Here is a 14,027-nt window from a genome sequence, read left to right as displayed (position 1 = left end):
ACCCACGTGGGAGACATTGAAGAAGCTCCTGGCTTCAGATCAGTCCAGCTATAGCCATTGCGGCCATTTGAGGAATGAACCAGAGGATGAAGACCTCTGTCTCTCTCTCTTTCTGTCTGTAACTTTGCCTCTCAAATAAATATATCTTTAAAAGAAACAACCAACCAACCAGAAAACATACTGCTATTATTGTTAAACATGCACTGAGCCATTTAAGATGTTGCTCAAAGGTCTTTATATTTAATGGTTTCTATGAAAATCCATGTTTAAGTAGAAACATGGTTACATCACAAAACATCCTCTTCATTCGGCTTCCTGAGGTCTTTTTGCATTGTTTTTCTTTTGGCTTTTTTACTAGTAGCATTAACTGTCGGTGTTATGCTAAGGGCTAACAATTCCAAAATAAAAGGGAGATGGTTGCTTTTCCTTCTGATATTTTCAATCACATATATTTTTAATTTCTGTACTTCTTCCATAAGCATCTGGTGTTTGGCAACTTCTGCCTGAATAGTACTTAACATATTACTATCCTGATCTGTATCCATGGGTTCCTCTGCAAATTGTTTAACTCCGCTATCTTTTCATCACATATCATTTTTCTGTCAGATACAGTTGCCACTAAGTTAAATATAATTTTGCCTTCAATATACTTTTGTATCCTTTTTTGTGTGACTGGTCTCCCTGCACTGATCTAGTCATCATGACTGCATGTGCCTGCATTAATCAGTCCTTCTCTTAATCCACCTAATTCATACAGTTGTTCATTAACAGGAACATAACTGACAAAGTGTAAAGCAACTTCTTTTGCTGACATTTTTGCATTTAATTCAAACATTTGCTATCCAGAAAAACTGTTGTGTACCTATCGAATCACATCCAATTTTGCTTAGTGTCAAAGCTTTTATAGCTATATGAAAACTTTGTGAAAATTCTTTAGACTCTAATAATGTCTCTCCTAAATGGACATCTTAATGGGTACAGTTCAGTTACACACTTAGTATGGCTTAAGTAGTATAAACATTATTAATCACCTGCTTCACAAAAAATACAGTGTCAAGTCTGAATCACAGAGCTTGCTGGTTCTTCTTTTGGATGCCACATGAATTGGCTTTAATTTTTCAAAATTCTCAGGGCATAAAATCCATATTTATTCTACACGGACTCCTCAGCAACTGCATCCTTTAATAAGTTCAGTGAGGACCCCAGATTGACTTTCCACGAAGCACTGCTTCCCCACATTGCTTGTCCTGGCCCCAGACGCACAGGGCCCCATTCTACCTCCTGCACCAGCTGCTGCTGGCCACAGACCTTGCCATACCTACCCAGGCAGTTTCCTTCAAGTGAAACTTATACCTATGATCTGCTGTCTCACTCCCAGATATTTACCCCAAGCAAATGAAAGTACAAGGGGTCTTCACAAAGTTTGTGGGAAATACATATTATGAAAAAACTATGCATGGATTTCAAAATTTTCATACATCAAAATAAACTCATAGTAACTTGTTATAACATGGATGAACAGGATGTAATTGGAGGCACTGAGAAAGATATCAGTTTGAAAAGAGTCCTTATCAGGGCAAGATTAATTTTGCTAAAATTCCAGCAAGAACAAACATCAGAGTTAAAGTTAAATCATTGTTGTTTTTTTTTTTTTTTTTTTTTTTGACAGGCAGAGTGGACAGTGAGAGAGAGAGACAGAGAGAAAGGTCTTCCTTTTCCATTGGTTCACCCTCCAATGGCCAACCCGGCTGGCATGCTGCGGCCGGCGCATTGCGCTGATCCGAAGGCAGGAGCCAGGTGCTTCCTCCTGGTCTCCCATGCGGGTGCAGGGCCCAAGCACTTGGGCCATCCTCCACTGCACTCCCGGGCCATAGCAGAGAGCTGGCCTGGAAGAGGGGCAACCAGGACAGAATCTGGCGCCCCGACCGGGACTAGAACCCGGGGTGCCGGCACCGCAGGCGGAGGATTAGCCTGTTGAGCCACGGCGCTGGCCTATCATTGATGTTTTATAGAAAATTTAAGAGAAAATGACCCAAAAAATATTAGCAGTTTTCAAATGGACAACCTGTTTTAAGGGACAGTGCTTGCTTCGGCAGCACATATACTAAAAATGTTTTAAGGGACAAGACAATGTTGAAGATCAAGTCCATGGCAGCAGAAAATCCTTATCAATTTGCAAGTAAAGAATTAATCTATTCATGTTCTAAATGAAGAGAACCAACAATTAACAGCAGAAACAGGAAGGGAGGACATATCATTTGTTCTTAGAATCGCATCTAAAATCACACTGAATCTCTTAAAAACTAATTAAAAATTAAAATAAAAGAAGTGGGGAAAAAAAAACAGCAGAAACAACAGCCAGCATAATAGGTAATTCAATTGCTTGAGGTTACACAATAATGACTGAAAAGCTAAAGTAGAACTTTTTGTTCTAAAGCTGTCAAAGCTGTTGTGCCCAGAGCAGCTGCAACACGAATAGAGCTTTCAATGAAATTTTTAACAAGTGGTTTCAAGACCCTGAAGCATTTCTTCAAAGAATTGGAACACAAGGTAAAACATGGCTTTACCAGTACAATATTGAAGATAAAGCACAGGTAAAGCAATGTCTACCTAAAAGTAGACCAGTCAAGAACAGAGCTGATGGCAATAATTCTGGGGATGTTCCAGGCATTTTGCCTGCAGACTTTCTAGAGGATCAGAGAAATAACATTTGCTTATGAGGAGAGCATTTTGAAAAACAGCCAGAGCGGGGCCGCCGCCTGCAGTGCAGGCATCCCATATGGGCACTGGTTGGAGTCCTGGCTGCTCCACTTCCGATCCAGCTCTCTGCTATGGCTTGGGAAAGCAGTAGAAGATGGTCCAAGTCCTTGGGCATCTGCACCCACATGGGAGACCTGGAAGAAGCTCTTGGCTCCTGGCTTTGTTGCGGCCAACTGGAGAGTGAACTAGCGGATGGAAGACCTCTCTCTCTCTCTCTCTCTGCCTCTCCTTCTGTGTAACTCTTTCACATAAATAAATAAATCTTTAAAAAAAAAAAAAAAAAAAGGTGGGCCCAGCACTTTGGCGTAGCAGGTGAGGCTGCCACCTGCAGTACTGGCATCATCCCATATGGGTGTTCTTGGGAAATCTGGAAGAAGCTCCTGGCTCCTGGCTGCGGATTGGTGCAGCTCTGGCCATTGTGGCCAGTTGGGGAGTGAACCAGCAGATGGAAGGCCTCTCTCTCTCTTCTTCTAAGTGTAACTCTTTCAAATAAATAAATAAATCTTAAAAAGAAAATACAGCCAGAGCTTTAGCAGAAAATGCCCAGTAAGTTTTACCAGAGTCCTTCTCCACCATGTCAATGCTCTTGCTCATTTATTTCATCAAACAAGGACAATTTTGCAAGTGTTTTAATGGGAAATCATTTTATAGTCCTTATTTGGCCCCTTCTGACTTCTTTTGGTTTTCTAACCTTAAAAAAAAAATTGTAAATGGCACCTATTTTTCCTCAGTCAGTAATGAAAGAGACAAAATGAACATAGCTAAATTCCTAGGACCCTCACTTAATCTTTAGAGATTAAGCAGCTTCACTTGTCTTTTTTTTTTTTTAAAGTGGATTTTTTTTTTTTAAGATTTTATTATTTTATTTGAGAGGTAGAGTTACAGACAGCGAGAAGGAGAGACAGAAAGGTCTTCCATCCGTTGGTTCACTCCCCAGATGGCAGCAATGGCCCGAGCTGCGCCGATCCGAAGCCAGGAGCCAGGTGCCTCTTCCCTGTCTCCCATGCAGGTGCAGGGGTGCAAGGACTTGGGCCATCCTCCACTGTCTTCCCAGGCCATAGCAGAGAGCCACATTGGAAGAGGAGCAGCCGAGACCAGAACCAGCACCCATATGGGATGCCAGGACCACAGGTGGAGGATTAACCTACTGTGCCACAGCACGGGCCCCACAGCTTCACTTCTTCCACTTCTTCTTCTTTATTTTTATTTTTATTTTTTTTTTAATTTATTTATTTTGACAGGCAGAGTGAATAGTGAGAGAGAGAGAAAGAGAGAAAAGTCTTCCTTTTTGCCGTTGGTTCACCCTCCAATGGCCGCTGCGGCCGGCGCATCGCGCTGATCCGATGGCAGGAGCCAGGTACTTCTCCTGGTCTCCCATGCGGGTGCAGGGCCCAAGCACTTGGGCCATCCTCCACTGCCTTCCCGGGCCACAGCAGAGAGCTGGCCTGGAAGAGGGGCAACCGGGATAGAATCCGGCGCCCCAACCGGGACCAGAACCCGGTGTGCCAGTGCCGCAAGGCGGAGGATTAGCCTGTTAAGCCACGGCGCCGGCCTATTTTTATTTTTTTGACAGGCAGAGTTAGACAGTGAGAGAGAGAGAGAGAGAGAGAGAGAAAGGCCTTCCTTTCGTTGGTTCACCCCCCAAATGGTCACTACAGCCAGCGTGCTGCATTGATCCGAAGCCAGGAGCTAGGTGCTTCTTCCTGGTCTCCCATGCGGGTCAGAGCCCAAGGACCTGGGCCATCCTCCACTGTCTTCCCAGGCCACAGCAGAGAACTGGACTGGAAGAGGAGCAACCGGGACAGAATCCAGTGCCCCAACCGGGACAAGAACCCGGGGTGCTGGCGCCGCAGGCGGAGGATTAGCCAAGTGAGCCACAGCGCTGGCCAACAGCTTCACTTCCAATAGCCAAAAAACTGGCAACAACCCAAATACCCATCAGATTTATAGATTACAAATTAAGGCAAATATATACAATGGAATACCACTTGGCAATAAAAAGGAATCAGATGAATTTCAAAATAATTATGTAGAGTAAAAGAAACCAGACAAAACAGAGGGAGGTGTTATAAAGGGGATGGGTAATCTTTTGGGGGTAATGGATATATGTATGTTGATTATTACAGTGGTTTGACAGACACGTATATGTGTCAAACATATCAAATTGTCCATTTTAAAATGTACGGTTTATATAAATTATATCTCAACATATGGGATATTCCCTGTTCTTTATGATTCCCAGCACCAGTGTCTTTACCAGCACCTGACAGTGTCACCTATGTCTTTTGAGGGATAATATCTGTTTTTCTCCACCTAGAGAATTCTGGTAAGTATGCTAGAGATAATGAAATCTATACTTAAAAAACTAAATCAGGCCGGCGCCGTGGCTCAACAGGCTAATCCTCTGCCTTGCGGCGCTGGCACACCGGGTTCTAGTCCCAGTTGGGGCGCCGGATTCTATCCAGGTTGCCCCTCTTCCAGGCCAGCTTTCTGCTATGGCCCGGGAAGGCAGTGGAGGATGGCCCAAGTGCTTGGGCGCTGCACCTGCATGGGAGACCAGGAGAAGCACCTGGCTCCAGGCTTCGGATCAGCGTGATGTGTCGGCCGCAGCAGCCATTGGAGGGTGAACCAACGGCAAAAAGGAAGACCTTTCTCTCTGTCTCTCTCTATCCACTCTGCCTGTCAAAAAAAAAAAAAAAAAAAAAAAAAAAGATCTCTTTAAAAAACTAAATCAGCATTCCTTTTATGTCATATCCATTTTTATAAGGTTGGTAGTGTTCTGTTATAAATTCAATTACTTAATGACAAATAGTCTGAAGCATCCCTAGAACAGTTTTGCTTGCAATTTATTCTTATGTACCTGTTAACCACAAGAACAATGAATAATAAGCTCTACTAATAATCACTAAAATAAACAGAGCACACAAATGTATAAACCTTTTATTTAAAATTAGAGACTCAAATACAAATTAAATAAGTATAATATAAAATATTAAGCTTCATAAAACACACCATAGCCACTTTAAATTATCTACATTCCCTACAACAAAATTAAAGAAAAACCTGAAATGCAAATTATTTTTCAATTTTTATTGTATTAAAACTATTACAAAACACTCAAATAAATTTAATTTAAAAATGAACAAAGATACCATAGAACAACTCCTGCTAGTCACTAAAATCAATAAAGGAATTAAGATTTAGTGTGATTTTCATTCACAGGTAAGAAACACTTCGTTTTAAAGATAATTACTTCTCTCCAAGGCTGTGTGGATTGTTTTGTTTACTTGACTTTTAATTTTTATATGGCACACTAGGCTTAATCAGTGAAAGCAATATCACCAAAAATGTTACAGTGTTCTTTATAGACTCCTTCTGCTTCACTTCATGAATGAAGGTATCAGATTAAAATTTTTAATATTGCAGTGTGATAAATTTAATAAAGAATGTGGCAAAATAAAAATATTTATTAAACATTAAGTCTCTTTTCCTAATTATGAATGGGGAATTTATCAGATCATTCCATTTTTTTTTCTTTTTACTGTGTTTTAATTCTCTGGGGGGAGAGAGGAAAGGTTAATTTTATATTATTGTTATAAATCCAACTCTAAGATTTTTGAAGGAAAAAAGTACAAATGGAGACAATATAACATCTTAAGCCTGCATTTTCCTGAAAATATTTATTGAAAGTAGAACTAGATTTATATTAAGTGGATAAAAGGAAAATAAAGTATGGTGTGTTATGTTTAAAATAATCCAAAACAAATAAAAGCACACACTCAAGAATGGCACCCACATTATTCAAGAATAAAATTATTTACATATATACAAATAACAGTGCAGTTAAACCATGCATATTGTGAGGTCTTTTATAATTAAACTTATAACACTAAACTAAATTATATATTATCGGTTATCATGGTTAGAGCTTTCTGCACACCAGGAGAGTTAAACCTTTATCTGCTGTTTTATAAAATGGAAGACAAAATATAATCCAACTCAGAATCTCACTAGAAAGCTTTACAAGTCTCAGCAGCCTGTCACACTGCCTGTCATCAAATAAGTGAATTCTAAGATGCAGTTATTCTACTCTACAGTCCTGATTACTGCTGTTTGTGTTTAAAGCCATTTTAATAAACTCTCATTTCTTGAAAAGATGCACGTAGGGTTCTGAAAAAATTGTTTTTGATAAGCAACTCTACTTGGAGTGGTAGAGTTGTAGCTCTCTTAGAGGTATATTTTCTCTTTCAAAGAGAATGAAAAATACGCAGGGACTTTCTCACTGATTCACTAACTGTAAAGATTGGTGGAGAGGGCACAATAAAATTTTAGAATTTTAGAGTCTTCATAGCCTATTTACTACTACTACTGATAACCTTAGACAAATCAATTAACTTTTCTGTATTTTGGCTTCATCGTTAAAACAACCAGATTAAATATTTTCTAAAGTTCCTTCCATTCTCACATGATTTTGTGCTTCTGCATGAATTTCTAATTGATAAACTGAATCTTCCATAAATCAAGAGAACAGATGTGAATTAAAACAGCACAGCTAAACTAAACTTCTCCCTGTTAGAAAACACAAAGACCGTGTTCAAAACTCAGCTTCCCAAACCTTACTAGACCATTCCCTCTTTATCCAGAGGAATGAGCAGCCCATAAAGTTAAACCCAAATATCCTAGTTACATATTACTTTGAAGTTACATTAGAAATGCATCAAAATATATTAATCTATGCCACAGTTTTCCTGCAAAGATTTACATTATTTTCATTCTATCTACATTCAAGATAATCTACACAGTTAAGAGAGGGGGTTATTTAATATTCTTGCACTTTGAAACACTAGTAAAAGTTAAACAAAACATAGATGAGGAGCAGAATTTTAATAATTCCTTCATATGCTGCCAATTTTTAATGAAAGTATGCTGAATATTATTAATGGTTTAGAAAAATAAGGTAAAGGTAAAAGGAAATCCTGATAACAAACGTTGATGATCAAATGAATTTAGTTATGTTTTGTCATTTCTTTAAAGAGAGGAAAGTGAGGATGTTAGCAGAAACTTACTTAGGTAATACTGAACCAGACATTTCAGCAGTTTTCTTGAAAAATCAAGTATTATGAAGCAGTATTTTGATACTAGTGCAGTGCAAATTGGTTTTCCTTTGTCTAACTATGGGCAGCAAATGAGGCACTTAACTGTAAAATAGAAAAATAGGGTATATTCAAAATCATTAATAAAAGATATTAGCATTATTCAAAAAGTAAAAAATTCAGTTTTTATTTAACATGCATTCAGTGTTACACATGCTTCACTGGGGAAAATACTTTTGAAGGTAAGACTGTTGTTTTGTTTATAAGAGAAAGAAAACATTTCCTTTTCAAGGAATTCTAGATTTCTGAGAAAGAAATCCAAGTCTTCTCAACCTGAGCGCTACATATTTATAAATCAAGAAAAATACATCTTACCGTACTGGAGAAAGGTTTATAACTACTAAAGTGTACCACATGATCCTCAACTTCATTCTTGAAGGATCAGAAGTTTTTATGTTTATGACTTCACAGAAAGGGATCTAATGACTTTACCATAATAATAAATCAGTATTTAGCACCTAAATTTAGAGAACACTTAAGTATTGCTACAGGTTTAAATAGTTGTATGTCATAGGTTGGAGGAAATTAGGTTGTGTTACTCAATGATATTATAACATTCTCAAAGATCAAAATGCCAACTTGCAAAAATTACCTTTGATTTACAATCACCTTTTACCTATAACATTCAAACACAATCTATTTCTTCCTGAAGTTATACATTCTTTTTAACAAGCAAAGTGAGGTTTATTTTCTCTTAAGCACAGTTAAATTGTCTTTCAAATGTGGCACTATTTCAGATTAGATAGAAAATAGTTCTTTAAACAAAGTCATTCATATTCTACTACTTGCATTATTTTAAAAGTTTCCCACTGTGAGGCACAGGTCAAAAGTGAAGTGAACCTTTTGCTAAAATATATATAATATAAACAGGAACACAGAAGATGAACTTGTGTTAATTTCTGACAATATATTGGCACACAAATGCTTAACTGTAGGGAAAAAAGGATTTAATGAAAAGATAAATGTTTACCATGAGATTATTCCAAGTTAATGCAACCTAGTAACTCCTTATCAAAGAGAAATGTGCATGGGTTGCCTAAGTAAGCTTGATCTTAATCCTGGATGGAACATTTTACTTTATATGTTAAAACTGATGTACAACATTAAGGTTTTCTATGAGACAATTTAATCATCCCCACTGAAGAAACCTATAATCTTAGTTTCCTTTCTAAATTTGGTTATAATGGTTTCTTTCACTCAGAAGGGAAGAAAAAGGTAAGGAAACTGGCAAATTTCAACAGTTCACAATTCTCCTATTTGTTATTTATATTAACTTTAACAAATGCATTCTTTGCAATGTAATTAATCCCCTCAGATACAGAAAAAAACAAAATCCTCTTACTTGTACCTGAAAGGTAAAATTTTCTGTTCTCTTTAAAATAATTGAGTTTATTCTTGAAAGGAAATGAGTACATGAAATAGAAATATTGTTGATATAACTGATAAGAAATAAAGTGCATATAGCTTTAAATATAAATATTGTTTGGTATATTACAGCCAAGTAAAAAGCTAACAAAATCAAAATGAAGACTCAGCTCATTATATAGAATCTGGAAAATACAGGACAAGAATACAAATTCTATATAAATAGTAACAAAACTTGGAAGTTCTCCCCTTCCAAAAAAAAGGGCATTTTTGTGACCCAAGAGACCAGACATGCTATACAGTAACACCAACATGCAATACCTGAAATGCAGAATCACATTCTGGCTGCTGCCCTTGAACTTCTGTATTTAATTTGCAATTCTCTGGTATCTGATTGACTTCATCTTGCAAAGTAGGAGGCAGTCGACGAGCCTCATCTACAGAAGCACTATCAGACAAGGCATCCAACTTTTCCAGAGAACAAGTGATGAGAAGCTTACTGTCTCTTGTTTCTTCATCAAAATTTGTCCTCTCATCGGCATCTTCCAGCTGCTGAACTGAAGTCAAATACTCTTCAAGCAGACTATTATCCTGCTCATTGTTTGAGCTCTCCTTACTCCATTCACCATGTTCTTCACTAACATTCCCTAAACCTGATTCTTTGCCATACTTGACTGTGTCAATGGAATTTTCCATTATGGAACTTTCACTGCCTTCTGTGGAACTTTTTTCAACATCCAAAGAATTTTGTAAACAGTGAACTTGCTCTGTTAGGGAGGAATGAAAACCAGAGTCTGGAAATTCTGGTAAAGATTTCTCTTGTGGAACTTCATCAGGAGCAATGCAATAATCAGAATTTTGATCAGAAGGTGGCTCCTGCCTTTGGGTGAATAATGGAGGTGTAGATGGCACCAGAGTACTTGATATTGGAGGAGCATCCATATGCCAAGAACTCAGATGCTGGTCCACTGTCTGTTGCCAAGCTTGTAGAGACCTTACCTATAAGTCAGAGGATATAGTTTTACTATAAAACAAAAACTGTACCTGTTTTTTCAAATGAGCTTTGAGCTTTTCCCCAGGAGTCACGAAGTTGATAAATGGCAGAACTGGAGTTAGAAACTTCTGGATTGGTCTGATGCTTTCCATAGCATTCCAGCCTAAACCAGGCTGATGGTACTCATCTTCAATAACAGAAAGCCCTCACCAGAAGAGTTGGGAAGGGTCAAAGAAATTATCTTGCTTCTACTAGAAAAGCAATCAGAAGCACAACACCACATGTCTAGCTAGATAAGCGGTCAATTATGCATTCAGTACACACTGAGGTCTATTCAGTAAGATAAATTAGAGCCTATTAGTGTAAATAGACCACATAAAAATAAGCCTCATTTTAGATTTCCATGTAAATATAACTTTTTAAGTATTATCTAACGCAGCCAGCACTGTGGCGCAGTGGGTTAAAGCCCTGGCCTGAAGCGCCGGCATCCCATATGGGCGCCAGTTCTAGTCCCAGTTGCTCCACTTCTGATCCAGCTCTCTGCCATGGCCTGGGATAGCAGTAGAAGACGGCCCAAATCCTTGGGCTCCTGCACCCACGTGGGAGGCCCGGAAGAAGCTCCTGGCTCTGGCTTTGGATCAGCACAGCTCTGGCCATTGCGGCCATCTGGGGAGTGAGCCAATGGATGGAAGACCTCTCTCTCTATCTCTACCTCTCTCTACAACTCTTTCAAATAAATAAAATAAATCTTAAGAAGATATTATCTAACAATATACTATATAACCTTGGAATATATTTAAAAATATCTCCAGTTCTTATTAATATGATCTTTACATTTTCTAAGTATAATAAATATTTCAAAGGTTTACTATAAAAACATATAGAATTTTTAGTTTCCCTTTGACCATTCTATAAGGTAATCACTGGGCCGGCACCGTGGCTCACTAGGCTAATCCTCTGCCTTGCGGCGCCGGCACACCAGGTTCTAGTCCCGGTCGGGGCACCGGATTCTGTCCTGGTTGCCCCTCTTCCAGGCCAGCTCTCTGCTGTGGCCCGGGAGTGCAGTGGAGGATGGCCCAAGTGCTTGGGCCCTGCACCCCATGGGAGACCGGGAGAGGCACCTGGCTCCTGCCTTTGGATCAGCACGGTGCACCAGCCGCAGAGCGCCAGCCACGGCGGCCATTGGAGGGTGAACCAATGGCAAAGGAAGACCTTTCTCTCTGTCTCTCTCTCTCACTGTCCACTCTGCCTGTCAAGAAAAAAAAAAAAAAAAAAGAGCTAAAAAAAAAAAAATAAGCTAATCACTGATAGCAGTGTGATATGTACCCCTGCAGACTGCTTTCTATGTATTTTCAAATAAAAAGGGAGTATTTAAAACCAAGTGGAGGGGCTGGTGCTGTGACTCAGTGGGTTAACGCCCTGGCCTGAAGCGCCGGCATCCCATATGGGCGCCGGTTCGAGACCCGGCTGCTCCACTTCCTGTCCAGCTCTCTGCTATGGCCTGGGAAAGCAGTGGAAGATGGCCCAAGTCCTTGGGCCCCTGCACCCATGTGGGAGACCCGGAAGAAGCTCCTGGCTCCTGGCCTCGGATCGGCGCAGCTCCGGCCTTTGCGGCCATTTGGGGAGTGAACCATCGGATGGAAGACCTCTCTCTCTCTCTCTCTGCCTCTCCTCTCTCTCTGTAACTCTGACTTTCAAATAAAAATAAATAAATCTTAGGAAAAAAAAAAAAAAACTAAGTGGAACTAACTGTAAGTTCTGCATCTTGGTGTTTTTCATTAAGCAGTGTTATTTTGGAGATCTTTCCATGTTGGTCTATATTGCAACATTATTTTTAACTGACCCATACTGTTATTATTCTATAACTTACCATTTTCCTACTGACAATAATTACAAAAGCTTAAAAATCAATTCTTTAACTTTATAGGTCAAATCCTATTATTAAGAAGTTTGTCAATAAATATGTTTCCAGGGGTGGGTGTTTGGCAAGGTGGCCAGGGATACTTGCATCTCATATTACAGTGCCTGGGTTAAAGTCCTAGTTCCACTTCCAGTTCCAGCTTCTTGCTGGTGCACTCCCTGGGAAGCAGCAGGTTGATGGCTCACAAACTTGGGTCCCTGCCATCCATAGGACATGCATATTGTGCCATCATATATCACGTTAGTCATTGTTCTTCCAAATACACCCAAAAGCAAAACAGATAGTTACATAACACTCCAAACTGGCTTTATATTATTTATTTGAAAATCATAGTAACATCCTTCAACTAAGCCATTTTCCTTTGGCTTTTTACTACTTTATATCTTTCTTGTTAAAATTATTATTACACGTTTCTTCAGAATAAATAAAATATAACAAAACTCACTGTCTTAGTTCAGAGTTAGTGGTAAAGGACACAAACCAAACACAATCTTGAGAAAAGGTGCTTAATATACATGGTTACTCCACAATTACCTCAATGAATCTTGAATTTTTCCTTATTTGAATATAGGCAAATTAGCAGGATAGGGTTTACCTGATTCCAAAGGAATCTGACAGCCTCTTCTTGTACAATTTTTTTAATATGTTCTTCATCTCTTTCTTTTCTTAATCTGCAATAATTCAAAATACATTATTGACACAAGGAAGGGTACTTTGACTCACACTTCCTATTAAAACTACTAAATGTAGGCATTGGAAAAAGATTCATAATCTAATAATAGTCCTTTCTACTTTTAGACTATCTAAACTAAAATCTGAGTTTTAAATAATGACTCAAAGTAGAAGCCAAACAAGATATAACTGAAATTCAGATAGTACTCTTACAAAGTATTATCAGTGACAGAAATAAAGTAAAATACTAAAATACTTTCTTCTTTTTTTTTATTTTGACAGGCAGAGTGGATAGTGAGAGAGAGAGAGAGACAGAGAGAAAGGTCTTCCTTTTTGCCATTGGTTCACCCTCCAATGGCCACTGCGGCCGGTGCATCTCGCTGATCTGAAGCCAGGAGCCAGGTGCTTCTCCTGGTCTCCCATGTGGGTGCAGGGCCCAAGAACTTGGGCCATCCTCCACTGCCTTCCCGGGCCATAGCAGAGAGCTGGCCTGGAAGAGGGGCAACCTGGATAGAATCCGGCGCCCCAACCGGGACTAGAACCTGGTGTGCTGGCGCCGCAAGGCGGAGGATTAGCCTGTTAAGCCACGGTGCCGGTCAAAATACTTTCAATTTCCTGGCCAAACACATGAAAGGGGAAGGAAGTACAGAAATAAGTGGTTATTCAAAGACTTCAAAACAGTTAAGGATTAAACTTGAGTTAAGCACTCAGGATCACAGCTTGAAACACCCCTTCTATGAGAATAGCTGGACTAATCCTGGTGAACCTCACTTCCTCTTTTGTTACAGTCCTTGAACACTCCCTGCTATCTACAGAATTCCTCATCCATCATCTTTCCACATTCATTCAAATCTTAGTTCCAGGCTCACTGTCATCATCTCCATTCCTAGGCCAATGAAAAGCCTCTTTTTAAAGATTTATTTACTTATTTCAAAGGCAGAGTTACAAACAGAAAGAGAGAGAGAGACAAGAAAAGGGATGGAGATCTTCCATTCACTGGTTCACTCCCCAAATGGCCACAGTGGCCAGGGCTGGACCAGGCCAAAGCTAAGAACACAGACTCTCCTCTTCTTTCACCTGCAAATATTAATGTATATCACTAGTTGCAACAACAATGAAATCCTAATTTTTCTGGGTTGGTAGTCAGTAAAACATATGAATC

The 14,027-nt window shown here is 39.3% G+C and overlaps 1 protein-coding gene and 1 pseudogene across 2 annotated transcripts in view; both read right to left on the bottom strand.

The window, feature by feature from the left end:
- Nucleotides 1-250: 250 nt before the first annotated feature.
- On the bottom strand, nucleotides 251-1,273 carry LOC133750878 (ubiquitin carboxyl-terminal hydrolase isozyme L5-like; annotated as a pseudogene).
- A 4,503-nt stretch (nucleotides 1,274-5,776) lies between these two features.
- Nucleotides 5,777-14,027, bottom strand: part of CEP97 (centrosomal protein 97) — a 31,099-nt gene continuing 22,848 nt past the window's right edge. Inside the window, exons 10-12 of one of the 2 annotated variants that reach the window (XM_062207344.1) lie at nucleotides 12,789-12,864; nucleotides 9,600-10,277; nucleotides 5,777-7,958 (exon numbers count right to left, since the gene is read on the bottom strand). In XM_062207344.1, the coding sequence (XP_062063328.1) occupies nucleotides 7,929-7,958; nucleotides 9,600-10,277; nucleotides 12,789-12,864 (784 nt within the window). In that variant the 3' untranslated portion in view covers nucleotides 5,777-7,928. Of the gene's footprint in view, nucleotides 10,278-12,788; nucleotides 12,865-14,027 lie in introns of both variants that reach the window. The other variant, XM_062207354.1, reaches the window with a different exon arrangement.

The sequence above is a fragment of the Lepus europaeus genome, chromosome 2, assembly GCF_033115175.1.
Source record: "Lepus europaeus isolate LE1 chromosome 2, mLepTim1.pri, whole genome shotgun sequence".
NCBI lineage: Eukaryota > Metazoa > Chordata > Mammalia > Lagomorpha > Leporidae > Lepus > Lepus europaeus.
Note: the sequence above shows the minus strand (reverse complement) of the source record. Positions and strands in the feature narration are given on the sequence as shown.